Below are 20979 nucleotides of genomic sequence, written 5' to 3'. Positions count from 1 at the left end.
CTTCTAGCTCCCAAGAAACAGTTCTTTGTTGCTCTAAGAAGGACTCCAAATTCAACTACACCTTTGCTTAAAGGTTTGTTCCTCATATCTTTTTTTCTTTCTTTCTTTCTTTTTTTTTTTTTGGTGGTTCTGGGGATTGAACTCAGGGCCTTGTGTGTGGGAGGCAAGCACTCTACCAACTGAGCTATATCCCCAGCCCTATTTCTCATATCTATGGATTTTTTTCCCTTTGTAGTGCTAAAGGTTGAGCCCAGAGCCTCATACACTCTAGGCCTCACACAGCTCTATTACTGAACCACATCCCCATCTCTTTTTAAAACTTTATTTTGAGACAGGGTCTCACAAAGTTGCTGAGGCTGGCCTTGAACTTTCATCCTCCTGTCTCAGCCTCATGAGTCACTGGGATTACAAGCATGTGCCACCATGCCTGGCTACATTTATACTTTTATAGTTATTTTCATTGTTTGCTTAACATATACCAAGTTTAAAACTTTGTAATATCAAAGAAATTTCAAGAAGTATTTTTTTATAAAACAAATACCATGCAATAATGCCTTACATTTGTATACTTTCTGTAATCCATTATTTTCTCAAACTTAAATTCTATACACTCTCTTACCAGCTATTTTATAATTTTTTAAAAAAGATAAAACACAGATCTGTATCAGAAATAGTACTTTTTTATGAAACACTCTGGTGTGTAAATTTACCAATGACTTGGGAGGTTGAAATGGTAGACAGTATTGAACCCTGTATATATTGTTTTTTTCTATGCCTGTGTGCTTATGATAAACAGCTAAATTTATAATCAGGCACAGTATGAGATGAACAACAATAACCAGTAACAAAATAGAACAATTATACCAGTATACTATAACAAGAGCCATGTGATCATTGTCTGTTTCAAAATATCCACTTAAAGTTTCAGTCTATGGCTGGCTGAGGGCACTGAAATCACAGAAAAAAACACCCCTCAGATCAGAGGCAACCACTGTATTTTCCTTAGTCAGCTTTTCCCCAGGTATATTTTGCAAAAATACTCTTTGTTTATTATTGTACGCTAATTAACATTCAAAGAAACTTGAAATGCTGCACTGAACTATCACTCTAGCGGCAATGCTTGGTCTGTACTGGAAGCATAGTGGGAATAGAATTTAAAGTTCAAGAATGGAAATTGGGCTGGGGTTGTGGCTCAGGTAGAGCACTCCCCTAGCACAGGCGAAGCCCTGGCTTCGATTCTCAGCACCACATAAAAATAAACAAATAAACTAAAGATATTGTGTCCAACTACAACTAAAAAATAAATATTAAAAAAAATGGAAACTAACTTGAGCCATTTTTCTGGTTTTTGCCTCCATTTGATTAGCAGGTGTAAATAATAGCCTATTTCAGTGTTTCTGATTCTATCACTTAAAAATCTAAATTCTTTTTTTTTTAAATCAAGCCAAACACATTAGTGTAAATGATAGAAACTTTAAGATTAATGAGTCATAAAGACATTTGGCATCACTCCATTTTTTCCATGATCCATGGAAAATCCTTACCATATAGTTCAGCAAAACCATTCATAGGCACACGGGATGTGCCAGTGACAAACTGAAGTAATCTTATTCTTTTTTCTGAATCCATCATTAAAACAGCCTGAATGAGATAAAAACTTCATTTAGGAAAGAGTACTGGAAAAAAAGTAAAAAAGTTATCCAGAAAAATATGCTATCAGAATTTAGCAAGAGACTTAATAATTACTTAGTAAATTTGCATGTTTTCTTCTTTAAATTTGTTTTTATAGTTTATAAGCTCTTGAAATTTTATATACAAGCCTTCATGTTAACTCTTTAGAATGGGATTACGGCCTAATGAAGTATAACAAAAACATCTTTTCAGATGTGACTTATGACTTTATTTGTTTATTTAGTACCAGGGATTGAATTCAGGGGTGTTTCACCACTGAGCTCCATCCCTTATTTTGAGACAGGGTTGCTAAGGCTGGCCTCAAATTTATAATCCTCCTGTCTCAGCCTCCTGAGTGGCTTGGATTATAGGTATGCACCACTGTGCCTGGCTATGACTCATGACTCTTTAAAAATTACATTAATTGATGTCATTGAATGACATACAGCAGGGGTCCCTAAGAACACACTGCAGGCTATGACAGTTCTCTTAAGAGTCCCCACTTTAGTAAAAAAAACTATGCCTATTTCAACCTATCATAACCATTTACTACATTCTAAACACATTCCTTACTTATTTCTAAATATTTATGGCAGTTGGGACCACACCCAGAAGATGTATGTACATATGTAAAACCAAATGTAATTTTTGATGGGCTACATATTTTTCTGCATTATCTATATGTAATCTACTAGTATACTTAACAAAAGAGTTGACATAAATATGATTTAACATACCACAAAATAATCTGTGAAAACATAAGTTTCAAATTACCTTCCAAAACCACTGTATGACTTGATGATTTACATTGTAGCCATTTTTATACTTTGTATGTTCTTTCCAGTCGTTCACATCCACATCTCCCAATCCACACATAAGAAGCTACATAATAAGAAATGTAATAAGAACTATTAAGCAAGAAAAAATAATGAGTACAAAACTTCTGTTTCAATATAAAATAATCTTTCTTACCTCCAGTTCATTTTCATCAAAAATTTTGATGAGATCCTGTGGTATTAGTTCAAAAAATCCCTAGTAGGAAAAAAAATACATATTTTAAAACCTGGTTAGCAGGCTCAGTGGACATTTTTATACTTCAGGTTCTGGGTCTCACTTTCACATAAATTTTTACCACTATATATTTATTCACTGATATCTCAATATTGACAAGAAAATATATGTGCCCATAGTCTGTTCTCTTTCATTATTCCTTAAAACGACTCTTTTAAAACATTCCTTTACTTCTCAAACTTCTTCCTCCTCTACATTACCATTTTTAAAAAAATGTTTTTAGTTGTAGATGGACACAATATCTTTATTTTATTTATTTATTTATTTTATGGGGTGCTGAGTATCGAACCCAGTGTGCCTCACGCTGTGCCAGGCAAATGTTCTATCACTGAGCCACAAACCCAGGCCCCACATCACCCTTTTTTTTTTTTAATTATTTGTTCTTTTTAGATATACATGACGTCTTCCTTTCTTTACAAGCAGATAATTTCTATTTGAGAAAGAAAATAGAGGTAATTATGCAGCATGACATCCATCTAGCCTGCCCACTGCAGAGCACAAGAGGGAATCACCTCATTCCGCAGGCCAGCCTCTGCAGGTACTTCATCTGCTACTTTGGGGAGGTCATCTCATGGACTGGGGTTTGAACTCAGGGGCACTTGACCACTGAGCCACATCCCCAGCCCTATTTTGTATTTTATTTAAAGACAGAGTCTCTCTGAGTTGCTTAGTGCCCCATTTTTGCTGAGGCTGGCTTTGAACTCATGATCCTCCTGCCTCAGCCTACAAGGCGGCTGGGATTACAGCTGCCACCACACCCAGCACTCACAGCCAAGTTCTTGACAGTACATGCACTGACTGAATCCAGTTGCTCCTCTTCTAACTCTCCCTTCACCCACTGCCATCTGAGATCTAAACTACTGCTGGAACTCTTCTGGAAAAAGTCAAAGTCACCTTTGTAGCTATATCTAATAAACACTTCTCATTCCTTATTTGACTTCTCTGCAGTATGATATTGTTAAAAATATCTTTGTTCTTAAAACTTTGATCTTGATATCTCACACTGCCCATCTTTGTCAATCTCCTCTGAGGTCACCCTTTTTACCATCTGTTCACAAACAACACTGAAGATGCTGGTTCCCAGGCCTCCAGGGTGGCCACCTACCTTCACTCTTTTTCATTTCCTGTCTTCTCTAGCCCACAGCCTCGAGAAACAAATGCAAATGATCCCAATTCCATATTGTCACCCCAGATCATCCCTATCTTTAAATATCCCTTCTTAAATACCACTGAGATTCGGGGACAATGCTCTTCCCACCCAAGGTCTATACCTACATTACTAGGCAGCCCTTTCTCCACTGCTGGGAAGTCTGCTGCTAGGCTTGCCCTCCCTGATTTCACTTGCAGAATGATTTGAATAAAAAGTGAATTGAATCCTGGTGTTTTATTGTTTAACAGCCTTTAATCCCATCTCATCCTTCCTCTCACTTGACTTCAGAGAGAATGCCAAGCTCTATGCTTGACAAACAGGTCTGGTGCTGTCAGCTCACAAGGCTTATTCCTTCCCTCTTGCTTGCTCAAGCCAGCTCACTCCATTGCTTGTATTTTCTCTAATGTGCACATAGCCCGGTCCTGCCAGACCCCACCATGCTGCCTGCTCATTCTGCAGAAGGGCATTTCTCTTTATGCTTGGCCAATACCACTAGTCCTTCCTTCACCTCTCCCCACTCTCTTCTGCATTCGTCTCACACTTTAGATCGAATGTTCCTTGATGGCAGGAACCATGTCCTTTTACTTCACATAGCACCAGACACATAGAGTGCAATACTGAATAAATGAAAAAGTACATGATACATACTTAACAGAAGCTTTTAAGTTAGCTTAAGAAATGAGTGCGCTAGGGGCTAGGGTTGTGGCTCCGTGGTAGAGCACTGCCTTGCACGTGAGAGGCCCTGGGTTTGATCCTCGGCACCACATAAAAACAAACAAACAAATAAATAAAGATATTATGTCCAACTACAACTGAAAAATAAATATTTTTTTTAAAAAAGAGTGCTCTACAATAGCCTACGTGTCCGTCAGGTGGGGAAGCTTAAATACCTTATGAATTTATATTACAAATAAAATGTGACCATAAAGAAGGGTAGCAATGACATGTAAAGGTCTCCAGCAAATATTTGATAAGGGAAGAAAGCACGTCATAGAACACTAAGTAGGATACAATTGTATTCAGGAAAAAAAACCAAAAAACACATCACACTTATCCTTAGAGCACGCTAGTTCTTGTGTTCTCCTAAGGTTACTGAAGGCAAGGAGAGTGGCACTGGGGAAAGGTGAGGGGCAGTGAGAGGTGTCCAAGGGGACTGTCAATGTTCATTGTTTAGACTTCTCAAATGATTGAATTTTAATGGCAAACATCTATTTATGGAATATGTTGTTAACATATAATTAAGAATGGTTGTACAAAACAAGCATATACTTATTTTATTCAGATGCAATGAGGCCCAATATTTGAAACTCATAGATTTTACTTTGTAATTACAGAAAAGCAAACAAAAGAAAATGAATACCTCTTTAAAAGCAGCCATTTGCTTCTGGATTCGGTTGACAAATCGCCACTGAATTACAAGACTAAAAAGAAAAAAGAATCCAAACCAACAATATTGCTCTTTCTCACATAAACCAAGGAAAAAGTCTTGAGACATATTTATTCCAGTTAGAAACAGAAAATAAAAACTAGTTAAGCCCAAGGCAAATGTTGAATATAAGCAGTTAATACCATATTTTATTTCTCTGAGAAAAAGAACATTGAGATTCTGGCCATAGAGGAATAGAAAGAAAGCAAGAAGTATTGTCTCAGAAGAAAAGTAAAAAATTATCTCTAAGAAAATACTAATAAAATACTTACTAAATGTACTCCTTTTTGTTCTTATTGGTGACAACAATTTCTGATCCACCATTTTTCAACTCGTGTTGATGTGTCTAAAATTGAACAGGATACATTGATATGTTATTTTAGTGAAAAAAATAAAAAAGTATAAATATTATAGTTATACCAGAAACCTGGTATTTTAAATTAAATCCATTCAAAAGCTAAAAGCTAAGAAAACTTAAATATTAGTTCTACTAAAATAAATATAGAATGAGTCAAATGTCAAAGAAAACACAATTCTTGCTGAGAGACAGCTTTTGTTATTGGAAAATAAATGTAAAAATAGAGCACAGAAATGTGTATTAACCCCTAAACTTAAGTTACAACATTATGTTTCAAAAACTATGTTTCACTTTGAGAAAAATCCACAAACCTGTCCAAAAAGTTCTTCATCTATGATAAACCTGAGGTCCAATTCTGTTGGATCATTTTCAAGAATCCATCTTAGTGAGTTGTAATATTCACTGTCCTAGATCAGAAAAATCGCATTTTAAAAAATATATAAAGACACCTGAATTTGGAAGAAAAAAGTAGGATAAGAGTCTGAATAATTGGGAGAAAGATGAAAGGGTTGGACATCTTCTCTATATATACATACAATTACTACAAAGTGACAGATCATAGGTTAGCGCAAGAGTAAAAATCTATCAACCAACAGAGTGGTATAGAAATCTCTCTGTACGTGAAAATAGTGGTGGTATAGATTTTATTATTCAATTAAAGGATTAAAGAAAGCAGTTTTTAGAGAAGTCTTTACTTCCTGGATATCCTGGATATTTCATGTGGCCTATGAGTCTATATGAAATATTTATGTAGCTATGAGCAGGTGTTTGTACCTGGCCCAAGTTAAAGAGAAATCTCAAATACAGGACTTCAACTAACCCACTCAAATAACTGTACAATCTTAAGATTTATGAAGAATCATACTGCTTTGCACTGATAATGTGTAACAAGGAAGGAATAAAAAACTTAGTATTTAGCAGGAGCTCTTGGAATCCATGTGTGCTCAGGGAATTTTTCTTTGGGTTTCTTTTCTTTATAGGGCCCCCGCCCAAGGCCTGCCTCTGCGCTGCCATTTTTTAAGCACATACCATTCATCATAAAAGATCAAAATTCAAATACTGATGTAAAAAATATCTCACTGTTGTGTAGTGTAATGTATTTAGGGGGAAGTATACTGATAATTTCTGCAATTTACTTTGCAATGTGTGAAAAAACTAAGATGTATTGATGGACACAGTTTATAATAAATATAGAAAATAAGTCAATTGTGAGTGTTAGATACATGCATGTATGCCATAACATTCTTTCAATTTCATTTATCTTAAATATTTGTTTTAGTTGTAGATGGACACAATACCTTTATTTTATTTGTTAATTTTTTTACATAGTGCCAGAGATAGAACCTAGTGTCTCATGCATGCTAGGCAAGCGCTCTATCACTGAGCCACAACCCTAGCCCTCAACTTTATTATGTTAGAAAATTTTCTTAATAGAACGAGGAAGGTGTTCATTGGTAGTCCGAAACATTAAAAGCTAATTCTTCAAAATGTTCAGCTGCCTGTTAAATTGTCATCTCTCCACATGAAAAGTGAAAAAGACCTACCACTGATTCCATGTCATGAAGTGTTATTGGTTTGTGTAGCATCATCTTGTAAAACGGGCGGATGAAAAAACCTTGTAAGAAATTAAATATATTTAAAATGATTACCAAGTGAAAGAAAACAGATGATTACATTTAAAAAAATTTTTTTTGTGGTTGATACTAACCATCCAACAATTTGCCATGATAAACTGCCATCCCAGCTACCCGGCCAATAAACTTGAAGTAAGAGAGGTGATCTTCATTACATAATCCAGAGTTTGGATTTATCTGAAGAGTATAATTATCCCTGAAAAGACAACAACATCTAAATGCTTCTCTTGATATTTAAGAGAAAAATTTTAATAGGACAAATAATTCTATTGAACTATACTTGACCATTGGACTTCATGGTTTTAAAAAGAGTAATTTCAGTCAAAAGGTAGAAATAGTGCAATTGTCCATTGACAGATGAATGCAAAAATAAAACATGGTATAAACAAATAATAAGAAGGGAGAAAATCATGGTGTACGCTATACCACGGATGAACCCTGAGGTCATTATGCTAAGTAAAATTAGACACAAAAGGACAAATACTGTAGGATTCCACTGAGATGAGGAACCTAGAGTGGTTGAATTCCTAGGAAAGAAAGGAATGGTGGTTTTCAGGAGTCAGGGAGTCCAGTGTTTAATGGGCACTGAGTTTCATTTTGGGAAGATGAGAGCTGTGGAGATGGATGATAGTGATGGTTGCCCAACAAAGTGAATGTACTTAAGATGCCAGTGAACTGCACACTTAAAACAACTAAAATGGTAAATTTTATGTTATATATACTTCAACACTGTTTTAAAAAGTTATTTCTGAAATATCAGTTATAATCTTTCTTTTCTGGTGTTGTAATATACATTCCCTTATATCATGCAACTCTGTTACATTATTTCCAGAATAGTGATTTTTCCCCCTTCTGTACACAGGCATTTAAAGATGCTTATGCTGGATGCAGTGGCATACATCTATAGTTCTAGTTACTTGGGAGGCTGAGGCAGGAGGATTTAAGGCCACAAATTTAAGGCCAGCCTGGGCAACAGTAATACCTGTCTCAAAAAACAAATAAATAAATAAATATAAATAAAGGTACTTACGTAGCAGAATATTCAAACAACCCATAATAAGGGTTAAACATTTCCTTTGAGATCAGGAAGAACCATTCTCTGGCAACTCCTCCATAATCTAAACCCTTTTCACCATCAAACTCAATCCAGAGTCGAGCCTTGAGGAAGTCAGCTCTCTTGACACCCATAATTCTCCGGTAGGAGTCCTCGAGAACAGTTGCACGGCGAAGTTTCATTTCAAATTTGTTTGGAATGTCATTCTGAAAATCCAGAGAAGAGAGACTTATGGTTTAAAGCAACTCAACACAATGACACATTTCTCTCTTAAGGAAGTCATAACATTCACGGTATTCCACACTGTGCCCAAGTCCCTTTTTCTTTCAGAAATGCAGTCAGGGGAAACATAAGCAGCACGTTGTCTTGATATTCCAATGTGGTATGAAAGGATTCAGGCATCTTCTCTAATCGCTTACTGACAAATACTTCTGATTTTTATATCTAAAGAAGTTATAGATGATGATGATAATGCTCACATAGAGGCATTTCATGAATCTTGGTTTCCATATTAAGTTCCAAGAAGGCCATTCTGTGACCATTAGTCTAGCCATTGCCCGCTTTTGCCTGCCTGAATATTCAGGGCTTCCCCTAGTTCCATCTCTTTCTTTGCAGTCTGTTTTGTTTCACTTACTAACACATGCTAACATTGGCAGACTATGCCAGACACTGCTTCCTGCATTTTAACACATCAACTCATTTACTCTTCATAACAACACTGTGAAGAAGCTATTATTATTCTTCATTTCACAGATGAAGAAAATGAGGAAAATAGAAGTTAAGAAAGTCTGTGCTCCTGAACTTCTGCTCTTTGTACAACTTTTTTTTGGGGGGGGACATCTTATGCTTATATGACAAATATAGTTATGCACTGCTTGGGCAGATCTCAATTTTATAAAAATATATCAGAGTATTTTATTTTTGAGCGCTTTGCGTGCAACTTTCAAGTGGAAACCATTAGTTAAGATATGCTATCAACATTCTCTCACTTCAAAAGAAAAAAATAAGAGCATTAGTGCCAAGGAGACAAACATCAATTTACCCTTAGTAAACTTAGGGAAAATAGAAAGCCCTAAAGAACATATTAACATAAGCAGTTTATATAAGCAATGTAAGCAAAATATAAGTAGTTTCCTTTATTGCTTGTGTAATTTAAATAACAGCAAGATTGGAGAAGAGCAAGTTTAGACTGGCTACTAGGCAGCTGATGTAGCTAAGTCACTCACTTGCTCTGGGACGGGTCCCATCTGGGTGGTATCATCATGGGGCCAGGGATGGGAGGAATAGATAATAAAAACATGGCATAAGATGTGGCTGCTGCCTTAAGAAGTTTGCAATCTGGTGTGCAGGTGAGAAACAAGTGTAAATGCTACTAATTCTGGAACTTAAAAGAGCAGAGTAATTGCTTCTAGGTAATGTTCTGTGGAAGCACAGAAGATTGAGCTTTTAATTATAAATGAGGCAATCAAGGAATTTTTGAGAGGAAGTCTTTGTACAGGAGAGGAACAGAGGGAAGAATTGAGGAAAATCAGGAAGGAGGCATCTGATATATTTCATAGCCAGAGGATGTGGTAGGAGGAAGAGAAGGAAAAGGAAGGGAAGGAAAAACAGAGATTGAAGTAAAAGAAGAAGGTGGATAAGTAGTCTGGGGCCAGAGGTGGACAAGTGTGAATACCAGATGAAGAAGAGAGTCTCTGAGCAGAGGTGCCTCCTGGTCAGAAGCTTCTCAGATGCTGATGGGGTTGGATGTAAAGGGTGGTTTTAAGGGGAGACAAGTGTAACCCTGGTCAACTAAGGCCCCTGAAATACCCCATGTGAGAGAAGACAAAGAGACTTCTGAGGGAGAGATGGTACTGGAAGAAGAGTGGGCCATGGAATTGGTGTGTGAACTAAGCAGTGACCTAGGACATGGCCTGATCTCAAACCAGGCCCTATGTTCAAATCCTGACTCTACCATTTGGAGCCTGACTTTGGATAAGTTATGAGCCTTTTCTAAGGCTGAATTTCTTTACCTGTTAAATAGGGAAAATAATATCTACCTCACAGGTTGTTCAAGACTCAATGGCATAATATATTTCAAGTGCTTACATGCTATCTGGTACATGGTGAGCACAATAATTATTAGTCATCTTTATTCCTTCTAATGAGAAGCGGAGAATAAAGAAAGGAAAATGTTAAAGATAGCTCAAGGCTTTTAAACATTGGTTATTAATATTTTAAAAAATTTCTGTCTTATTTTTATTTTTGTTAATCTGAGGATTCAGATTCTCAGTCTTCTCTCTGTGGCCTTGAATCTCCTGGAATGACACTAGGTCACTTAACCTTCCTTTCATATGCTTATCTCTTTCCACATTCTGGGTAATTTCCATACAAAACATCTGATCACCAATATGATATGTCCTGTTGGTCCGGAACATGGACCTAGAGCCAGACCATGTAGTTTGAATCTGGCTTTTCCACTTAATAAATGTGAGACTTGATCACATTGCCTACCTCTACGTGTCTCAGTTTCCTCACCTGTAAAATGTGACAATAGTCCTTTCTTTACAGAATTACTATAGAGATTAAATAAATAATACATGCAACCTGCTAAAAAGAATGCCTAGTATGTTATGAAAGATCAATAAATTATCTTATTTTTATTATGGCTTCTATGGCCTGTTAACAAAGGCCTTGTCTCTTATCTCTGTGCCTAGCTGACATTAACGGGTATCCTAATATGTTGATAAGTGTTCAGAGCGGCAAATGGAGAAACTCGCACTAAGAATAAAAACATTTCCCAGAAAAATACATCAACAAAGATTTAAAATCCCAAGGCCTAGACATAGGAAACAAATTTCCAGAATAGAAGAGTCTAAAAAGTTGCTTATATTTAAGGATTTTATTAAGACATAAAATATTTGTACCAAAAACCTATTGTATTTCATTTCTATTAAAATTTTGGATGAAAAATCTGTGGTGGCAGACCCACCATCTTGAATCTTTGAAAAAGCAGTCTTCCAAGTTTAGAACCACAGAAACTGTAACCCAATATAGCCACCTAGTGGTAGTGTTCCTAAACTGCGGGGAAAGGGGGAAATGAGAGAGCTAATTAAATTAGGAAAGCTTTAAAAATGATCAACAGCAGAAATGAGTGGATGGGCAGACGATGAGTCTAGTACTAAACATACTGAATTTGTGGAGATGGAATAAAGTGTAAAGAACATATCTGATAAACATAAGGAGACAAACATCAAGAGCACTGTTCCATTTAGTTGTATTTTAAAATGATACAGAGATATCATTGGAAGACAACAAAGCAGTGAAGGAATCCAAAGTTCTCCAACACAAAGATATGACAAGAATATGATTTCCTGACCTACTCTTACTCAGATTCTACAAAGACCAAGCCTCCAAAACTGCACCAGGAAGGACCAGGTTTAAGGAAACTTCTAATTCTATTTTTCCGTATTATAAATATCTTGAAAAATAGACATTAAATAATTACGGGTCTCTAATTATTTACAACAGTTAACTCAAAGAATAAACAAGTTTTCTCTGTGAGAAACTATGTGTTCAAAGTTGTTTCAAATATTGAACAAACTATTACTTTCAAAAATGCATTTCCCATTATTTTCAGTCGACATAATTCCCAAATACTTATTATAAATATCACTAACCTGCTTCTTCAACTTTCTTCGGAAGAACTCATACTTTCTTTTGTAATCCCTGGAGTAGGGCACTGCCTTTAGTTGAAATTTTTGGAAAAATAAAAAAGGTTTAGGTTGTTTTCATTCTGGAACAATTTTATAAGTTTCCCCTCTGAGTATTATGAACATAAGTTAAAGGCATTAAAAAAAGAATATCTGGAAATGAAGGTTTCATTTGAAGAAAAGAAATACAAAACTTAAAAAAATTTTTAATTTCTCTGTTTAAGATAAAATTGTATTTAGCAATTCCTATGGCTGCAATTTTCATCAGGCAATATTCTTGAAATGTAACATGCCAGAAATAGAAAATTTCTTCCAAGTAGAGAAATATTAGAAACAAAAATTTCCATTTCTAAAAAGACTTTCAAAATGATTTCTCCATTGAAGGAACAATTTGAAAAATGTACTTTTCCCTTGAACTCCCAGCACTTGCCTTTTTAATCCATTATTTTAAAAGATCATACACTGAGATATTAAATAGTAACCTAAAAAAGTACAATATTTTCATTTTACTTATTTTTGTGAATCAAAAAACAAAATCTGAATAAAAAGTGAGTAAATGGAAAAAGTAGCTACACATAAGACAGGATAATGATTTGTCTATCATTAACCCAACTTGACAGAGATATAATTGTATTATGGTAATATTTTTCATTTATTTATTTATTTTTGTGGTAATGGGAATTCCACCCAGAGGCACTCTACCACTAAGCTGCATCCCAGTCCCTTCTTATTTTGAGGCAGGGTCTCACTAAGTGGCCCCAGACTGGCCTTGATCGTCCAATCCTCCTGCCTCAGCCTCCTGAGTAGCTGGGATTCTAGCATGTACCACACCTGGCATATTATGGTAGTATTCATGCTTAAATATAAGTCTTTATATAGTGGGTATTTACAATGACTTTCATTAAAAAGTTCAAGATAGCTGGCATTGATAGGGTGCTGCTGCTCCTGACACACTCTTGGCTCTTCTCTGATTTGTTGAGGGCTGACTCTCAACACTCTTTTTCAGACAAGGACAAGTACCAGCCTGAGCCCATTGCCCAAGCTTTCTGACTAGCTCACGAGTCTCACAAGGCTGATGTACAGGGCAAGGATACTGACTTTACACTATTCTTTTCAAATAACTGACACTGGAGTAGGGGCAGGAGGCGTAGGAGAGGATGGAAGATGTGCTCTCGTCTCAGTCCCTGTAGGGCTATGCCCTTGATCATTCACCCTTGCAAACAGAGGTGAGAGGATAACCCTATCAGAGCCCACTAGTACAACAGACTTACTGGTCCAGTTATTGCTACATTCTGCAACCTTGGATCTTCCCATTGTGTTCTTTTTATATCTGAAAGACAGGGGAAAAGGATGATTTCTCATGTACAAAGCTCAATATTAACAAAATATAATGTATTGATAAATTACATGGCACATACTATGATTTATGTAGAAGATTCTTCCATCTGTGTGAGTTCTCTCTTCCCATCCTGGCTATAATTAAAAACATATTTCAATTATTTTAGATGTATGGATAAAAAATAGCACTGGATATATGATTAATTTAATTTGCACATTTCATTCTTATAGTTGTTAAAGAACTATATTAAAAAATACAAAATATTTGAGATAGTGTCAAGCAGACTGGCAGTAGTTCTATATACTTACAGGTAAAGGCCCTAGATCACTGGAAGAGTCAAGTGATGTCTTTCCTCTCAGATGAGCTGGAATTTTCAATCTTGGATCTTCCTTTTTTGGTTGAGTCATTAAATAAATAAAACAACATACACACAAATTTTAAAATAATGAAAGTTAATATGTTACAATGTTTTCTAATGTCAACAGATATTTAAAATATTATTTTTTAAAAGTCCATTTATATTTTATATTCTTAATCTGTGACAATAGTTTCTCCTTCTAAGATCTACCATTCTCAGGCAACACTCTTAAAAGAAATGAGATCAGTTCTCAGAGAGGGTTCTGGACTAATTGATCATCTCTTTCACACAGCTTTTCTTTACAAAATAAAAATGGTAAAATATTGGGACATTAAATTGTATCATGGTATTTCTATGCCTCTGAACATGCCTTCTGGAAACCGTCTGTTCAAGAACTGATTTACTAATATTTTTGAAAGATCGGAAGCATAAAAACATTATTCAAGTCAGGGCTGGGGTTGTAGCTCAGTGATAGAGTGCTTGCCTCACACGAGGCACAGGGTTTGATCCTCAGCACCGAATAAAAAAATGAAAAATAAATAAAATAAAGGTATTGTGCCCATCTACAACTAAAATATTTTAAAAAAATTATTAAAGTCAATTTAGGCAGGCAGAGTACATGCCTGTAATTTCAGTGACTTGGCAGGCTGAGGCAGGAGGATCACAAGTTTAAGGTCAGCCTTGGCAACTAAGCAAGATTTCTCACTGGGGATGTGGTTCAGTGGTAAAGTGCCACTGGGTTTGATCTCTAGTACCAAAAAACAAAAACAAAAATAAAAAACTTGATTCAGATTGTCAAAGAATTCAACTTATTTGAATTAATTCATGTATTTATTGAAGCTATGTTGGTCTTTTTAAAAGTTAATTAAAATTTATTCATCTATTGTTAATTTGGTACATTTTCTATTGGTGGTAAACTAATCACAAAAAAACTTGTAATTTATCTTAAAATTAAAAATATTTGTTCTACATAGCTCATGAAGGTCTTTTTGGTATTAAATGAGATATGGATTCAAAAGTGCTTTGGAACTATAATGTACCATATAAAATCAAAAGTTTATTATTAAATAACTTCCTAAGCATTTATGGTTAGTGAGCTGAAAAGTGGAAACAGGAAATAAGTGTGAGTATCTCTATGAAAATCTAAGACAATACTAAAAAGAGGTATAGAACATGTTGAATAGAAATAATATTATTAAGAATTCAACATAGCCAGGTGCTGTGGCATACCTCTGTAATCCCATCGATTTGGGATGCTGAGGCAGGAGGATTACAAGTTCAAGGCCAGACCCAGTCTCAAAATAAAAAAGGCTTAGAATGGAGCTAAGTAGTAGAGCACTCCTGAGTTTAATCCCCAGTACCAAAAAATTAAAAAAAAAAAAAGAATTCAATATATTTTTCAATGAATACTAGGAAAGGCAGGTTAACTAATTCACATTTAAAGATTAGAAAGAGGAGATTTGCATTGTTGTAAATTTAAACTTAAGAGTATTAAAATTACCCAAGTGGTGGTTTTGGTGTTGTGGTCAATAAAGAAAGGCCTCCCATTTGGTGCATGCCGGACCTCCCAGCCTTTAGGGAGGAAACCCTGCTCAATTTCAGATGGCTGGGTCGTTTGTTGTGCTGAATCACTCAAGGAGAGCTGTGCTTGAGGGCCTGCAGAAGGACTCTGGCTTGATGGCAGCTGACTGGTCTCCATTGTGGCCTAGCACATGAATGAAGGCATACTGTAAACTTTCATCAAGAAACCATAAATAGCTTACCTGCAGATAGAATGGTCGAGAAGGCAGCTTACTTGCAAACACCTACACTTTTAAATAGGCTCCAAACCTCTGAGACTCATTTTCCAATGTAGTTATGGCACTTTATTAATTTAAGCCCAACATTTTAATAATATTTTCCCCAATTTTTCAAATAAAGTGTTTTGTCAAACTTCATTTTTAGATGATTTATAATTTTTCAGTTAATTCTCAGTAAGATAGTAGTTAACAGTCAGTCTGTTGTGGGTGCATGCGACTGAGAAAATCTACGTCCACAGGCCTGGGCATGGCGCTTAGCTCTGCAGGAAGCTACACAGCCTGCTGCTTTGATCCCCCAACACTCAGAGTGGGGAGGACTCTGTACATAGAAAAGGGTTCAAATGTTGGACAGACAAAAAAAAAATACAAATATGCACTACAGAAATAACAATTGAAATGCAATAGATTCACACGATAGTCAATAGTTAAAAGAAATATACCAGATCTATTTATAATAATGTGGTAGAGCTTTAAAATAATGTTCGGCAAAAGATTTAGACTTACACAGCATAGCATGCATTCAAAATTTGAAATACATTAACATAAACGATATTTTACATTGTTTAGCTCTTTATGTATACATAAAATAGGATAGAAGAATATACAACCAACTAAGCATGGTAATTCCCTCTGGAGAATGGGATCAACAGTTTGGCTAAAAGAAGTTTAGCTTTATCTGTAAATATATATATATATATATATATATATATATATATATATATATATATATATATATATATATATATTGTCTTTTTGTACCAAGGATTGAACCCAGGGGCACTTAACCACTGAGCCACATTCCTAGCCCTTTTTTATATTTTATTTAGAGACAGGGTCTTGCTGAGTTGCTTAAGCCCTCACTAAGTTGCTGAGGCTGCCTTTGAATTCATGATCTTCCTGTCTCAGCCTCCAGAGATGCTGGGATTACGGATGTAATCCACAGCTGGCAGCCTGTATGTTTAAAAACAAAACCTGATGAATGTGGAAACTTGTTAATTAATGGTGGTAAATTCTGTGTGTTAAGAATAAAGTATACATTATATCATTATCTGCATTTTAAGAAATTTCTCAATAAGAGTGTTAAGATAAAGTATTTTACTAAAAACTTATAAGTATTACAAAAAGAATCGCCTCTTGCCAATGATGAATTTTCACCATAAAACATTTCTTTAACAGATTCCAATCACCAAGATTATCTTTCAGCAAAGTAATAATCTTAACCATTCAAGTTACAAAACCATCCAATGGACCAGATCATTTATTTTGTCCTCTTAGTCCCATTTGGACTTGCTTTGCATAATAACAAGTGGTAATTCATGAATATTAGAGAACCACAGGAAATGGTAGATACTTAGCATCAGTGTCAGAAAACAAGATGCTAGAAGTGCTCGGTATGCACTACAGAATGACGTAATCACTTACATAAAATGTGATGGTTCAAGTCCTGTAAGAAAATAAAGTGAACCGATGGGATGCAGAGTACCTGTGCCGAGGGCTTCGTCCAGGTGGTGGTTCTGGAATTATGATCCACGTAATACGATCTTCCTCTTTCATCCTGCTTTTCCTCCCAACCTGGTGGTAATCCAGATGAAGTAGGCAAGAGCTGAAGTGCAGAACAACAAATGGGAGGATAAATGCTAACAAGAAAGACCCCTTAACAAGGCTACATCTCTCCTCTCTGCTAGCTCTCTAAAATGAACTATGCTGAACTAAAACCATTTGTTTCAATAGAAAATGGGCAAATAATACATTCTTAATTTAGTAAGATAAACATTATTTTATTTATTTATTTTGTTATTCTGATTTGTTATATATAACAGTGGAATGCATTACAATTCTTATTACACATACACAGCACAATTTTTTATCTCTCTTTTTGTATATAAAGTATGTTGACACCAATTCGTGTCTTCATACATGCACTTTGGATAATGATGTCCATCACATTCCACCATCAATTCTAACCCCATGCCCCCTCCCTTCCCCTCCCACCCTTTTGCCCTATCTAGAGTTCATCTATTCCTCCCATGCTCCCTCTCCCTACCCCACTATGAAACAGCTTGATGCTGGTTGCTTTAATAAATCATAATAATAGCCATCACTTACCAGGTGGTTAGTATGTGCCAAATACTGTTAAAACACTTTATGAACTAGATTTCTTTTTAAAGCATGTTTGTTACGATATAACTTAAATATGGTACAACTTGCCCTATTTAAGTTTTATAGTTATATGAATTTTGATAACACAAACATAAAAAATGACAACATATAAATATGGATATATAATACTACAGTGAAGATACAGAATATGTTACCTTGATCTCCTTTACTTCTTTTTTTAAATAGAGAAATTAATTTTAATATGTTTTCATTTAACCCAATGGATTACCAACATAATTTGCAAAGAAAATAATTGTTAGTAAGATAGTTCATGTTCATTTTTCTTTGTAATTCTTTGGAATCTAATGTCTATGTAACACACAGCAACACCTCAATTTAGACTAGACACATTTCAAATACTCAGTAGCCTCATGTAACCAATGGCTGCCATATTGCCTCCTTTCTTCATCTTTCAGTGAGATATATGCTGTAGGCTACATGTAAGTCCCCTGGTTATGTGATTTCTTGTTTAAGATAAACCTATTTTAAATCATATTTTAAAGTATACAAAATAAAGTATACAGAATTTCATTGGGGGAACTCCCAAATAGACAATAATGATGAGAGTGGGAAAACTCTAATAAAATGTATCAACACTAAAAACCACATACTAAGTGCTTTAATGTAGACCATGACATTTAGCCCACATACAAACCCCTCTCATGGGTGCTGGGGATCTAACTCAAGGCCTTGCACTGCTAGGCAAATGCTCTATCACTGAGCCACACTCAACCCTGAGAAACAAGTCTTAATGAGATAATGGTTAATATTGGCCCATTTTGCTGATGAGTAACCTGAAGCTTAAAAACCTGAAGTAATTTGCTAAGACACATTGCTTGTAAGAAATGGAGCAGGGATTTGAACCCAGGTAGTTCAACTATAGAAATCACACTTTGGTGCCGAGTGAAAAGTTATCTTTCTTGTTTCTCCAAAGGCTGGGAGAGGCTATTTATTATAGTTTGTTACAAATGAATAAAGAGGAGTCAGGTTATTTCTAGGTTTACTTTAAATAGTCCTAGGTCTGGCCTTCCCTTTGTCATTTTGAAACCAGGTTGACTCTTTGAGGCCTGGGTTGGCTCCTGAAAGCACCTTAGAATGTACATGTCATCCCCACCAGTCTTCACTAGATAACGCAGTTTCCTAGACACACAGGAGCTCTAAGTAGTCTCTGACAGTAATAATGAACTGTTAGACTACAAAATTATGGAAGCTGCAGTTTAACAAATGTCCATCAACTGGTGAGTAGATAAATGAAGTAGGTCTATCTACACAATGAAGTAACAATGAACTACTGTGACATACAATCAGATTTGAAAAATATCATGTCAAGTGAAAGATGTCAAACACCCAAGACTACATAATAAAACTACATACTTTATGATTCCCTTTATATGAAATTTCTAGAAAAGGCAAAACTGTAGCAACAGAGAGCTGAAGAGTGGTGGTTCAGGGCTGGGAGTAGGCCCAAGAATGGAGGCAGCTTCATGGAGTGAGGGAAGGGTTCCTAAACTTGAGCATGGTAAAGTTTGCATGATGGTATGAATTTATAAGACCTCATTTAATTACACACTTAGAAGTGGGTGGATTGGATGGCATGTGGATTGGATGGCATGTAAATTATACCTTAAGAAGGGCTGGAGATATAACTCAGTTGGTAGAGCATTTGGCCCTGAGTTTGATGCCCAGCACTGTTCCCCCCACCAAAAAAAAAAAAAAAAAAAAAAAACAAAGTTGTAATAGGTCTTTTGATACATAAATCACTTCAAGATTCCCTTGCTCATCTGATGTACTTATTTTTTGGATGAATACCTGTCAATGAGAAATTCAATATTTTCACTGTATGGAGGACAAGGTGCATGGGAGAAATACCATGGAGGAGCAGGCTCTGGTCTAGTGGAGGAGGCAGACAGGTGACCACAGAGAGTGAAGCTGGTGAGGGGAATCTCTTGGGGGCATCCACCCCTTTTATGGTCAATGTTGAGCATGTTAGTGTCCACCCTTCCTCAGCCCAGGATCTGTAGCCCTCTCCTCATGCAGGATCATCTTTTAGATGAACCATTCTTGAGTGGTTGAGAATTTTGGGGCCTCTGCACAAGAGCAAAAACCCTACTTTTCAGCTGGGCGCAATGGTGCACACCTGTAATCCCAGCAGCTCAGCAGGCTGATACTGGAGGATTGAGAGTTCAAAGCCAGCATCAGCAATGGTGAGGCACTAAACAATTCAGCAAGGCCCTGTCTCTAAATAAAATACAAAACAGGGCTGGGGATGTGGCTTAGTGGTTGAGTGCCCTTGCATTCAATTCCTGGTACCCCTCTAACAAAAAAAGCCCACTTTTCAAAATTAATATATCGGTTGCCACCTAAAACTACAAATGGTTGGTGGGAAAAAGTGAGAAGGCCATTCCAAGGGGAGAAATGAAATGAGCACAGTTAGGAGAGGGAGAGAACCAGGACTTGGAAACAGCCTGTTTGGAAAGAAAGCACAGACAGCAGTGAAGGCTGCGGGAGCGTTTGTAGGTAGACAAGGAGAAGGGAGGCTGGGGAGGCTGAAGAGGCTGGGAGCCCCCATGTTTAAAAAACAAGTGGCGGGCTGGGGATGTGGCTCAAGTGGTAGCGCGCTCACCTGGCAAGCACGGGGCGCTGGGTTCGATCCTCAGCACCACATACAAATAAAATAAAGATGTTGTGTCCACTGAAAACTAAAAAATAAATATTTAAAAAAAAAACAAGTGGCAGGAGAGGGTAGGGGCTGGAGTTATGGCTCAGTGGTAGAGCACTTGTCTAGCATGTGTGAGGCCCTGGGTTCGATTCTCAGCTCCATATATAAATAAATAAAATAAAGGTCCATCATCATCATCAACAACAACAACAACAACAACAACTAATCAAAAACCAAGTGGGGGGGGTATACAAGGGAGAGAAACTCAGTATGAGACTTGGGTCAGGAAGTCTGACCCAAGTTGGAATGTTGGGAGTCTACAAAGCTGGATGTCGTGCCATGTGCAGAGCAGAGGTAACTGGACACAGAATCCCAAATCGTGTGTACATGCAGCAGACCTCCTATCACCAGCACAGGACTCCAACTGACAAGCCATCTCCCAACAGCATGGGGACTCTGCTATGTAAATATGGGAGAGACAGTTCTTGGGTTGTCTTTAAAGGTCCAACCTTGTGTCTCTCTCCCAAACCTCATTCCCTAGAGCCCATGCTGTATGGGTTCCCTGCTAGAGAGTCAAACATTCATGCTCAGTGTTCCAATAAAAAAAA

The 20979-nt window shown here is 36.4% G+C and overlaps 1 protein-coding gene across 4 annotated transcripts in view; it reads right to left on the bottom strand.

Moving 5' to 3' along the window:
• Positions 1-20979, bottom strand: part of NEDD4 (NEDD4 E3 ubiquitin protein ligase) — a 131347-nt gene that overhangs the window by 5091 nt on the left and 105277 nt on the right. For all 4 annotated transcript variants that reach the window (XM_081290320.1, XM_081290321.1, XM_081290319.1 and 1 more), the window contains 15 exons: positions 17036-17155; positions 15255-15458; positions 13704-13784; positions 13475-13529; positions 13328-13386; positions 12024-12089; positions 8341-8570; positions 7385-7506; positions 7221-7291; positions 5988-6083; positions 5591-5664; positions 5253-5313; positions 2644-2703; positions 2446-2553; positions 1545-1641 (listed from right to left, as the gene is read on the bottom strand). In XM_081290320.1, coding sequence (XP_081146446.1) covers positions 1545-1641; positions 2446-2553; positions 2644-2703; positions 5253-5313; positions 5591-5664; positions 5988-6083; positions 7221-7291; positions 7385-7506; positions 8341-8570; positions 12024-12089; positions 13328-13386; positions 13475-13529; positions 13704-13784; positions 15255-15458; positions 17036-17155 — 1504 coding nt within the window. The remainder of the gene's footprint in view (positions 1-1544; positions 1642-2445; positions 2554-2643; positions 2704-5252; positions 5314-5590; positions 5665-5987; positions 6084-7220; positions 7292-7384; positions 7507-8340; positions 8571-12023; positions 12090-13327; positions 13387-13474; positions 13530-13703; positions 13785-15254; positions 15459-17035; positions 17156-20979) is intronic.

The sequence above is a fragment of the Spermophilus citellus genome, assembly GCF_964194105.1.
Source record: "Spermophilus citellus genome assembly, chromosome: 4".
In the NCBI taxonomy this organism is placed as follows: domain Eukaryota; kingdom Metazoa; phylum Chordata; class Mammalia; order Rodentia; family Sciuridae; genus Spermophilus; species Spermophilus citellus.
This window is presented reverse-complemented; position numbering and strand designations above follow the sequence as displayed.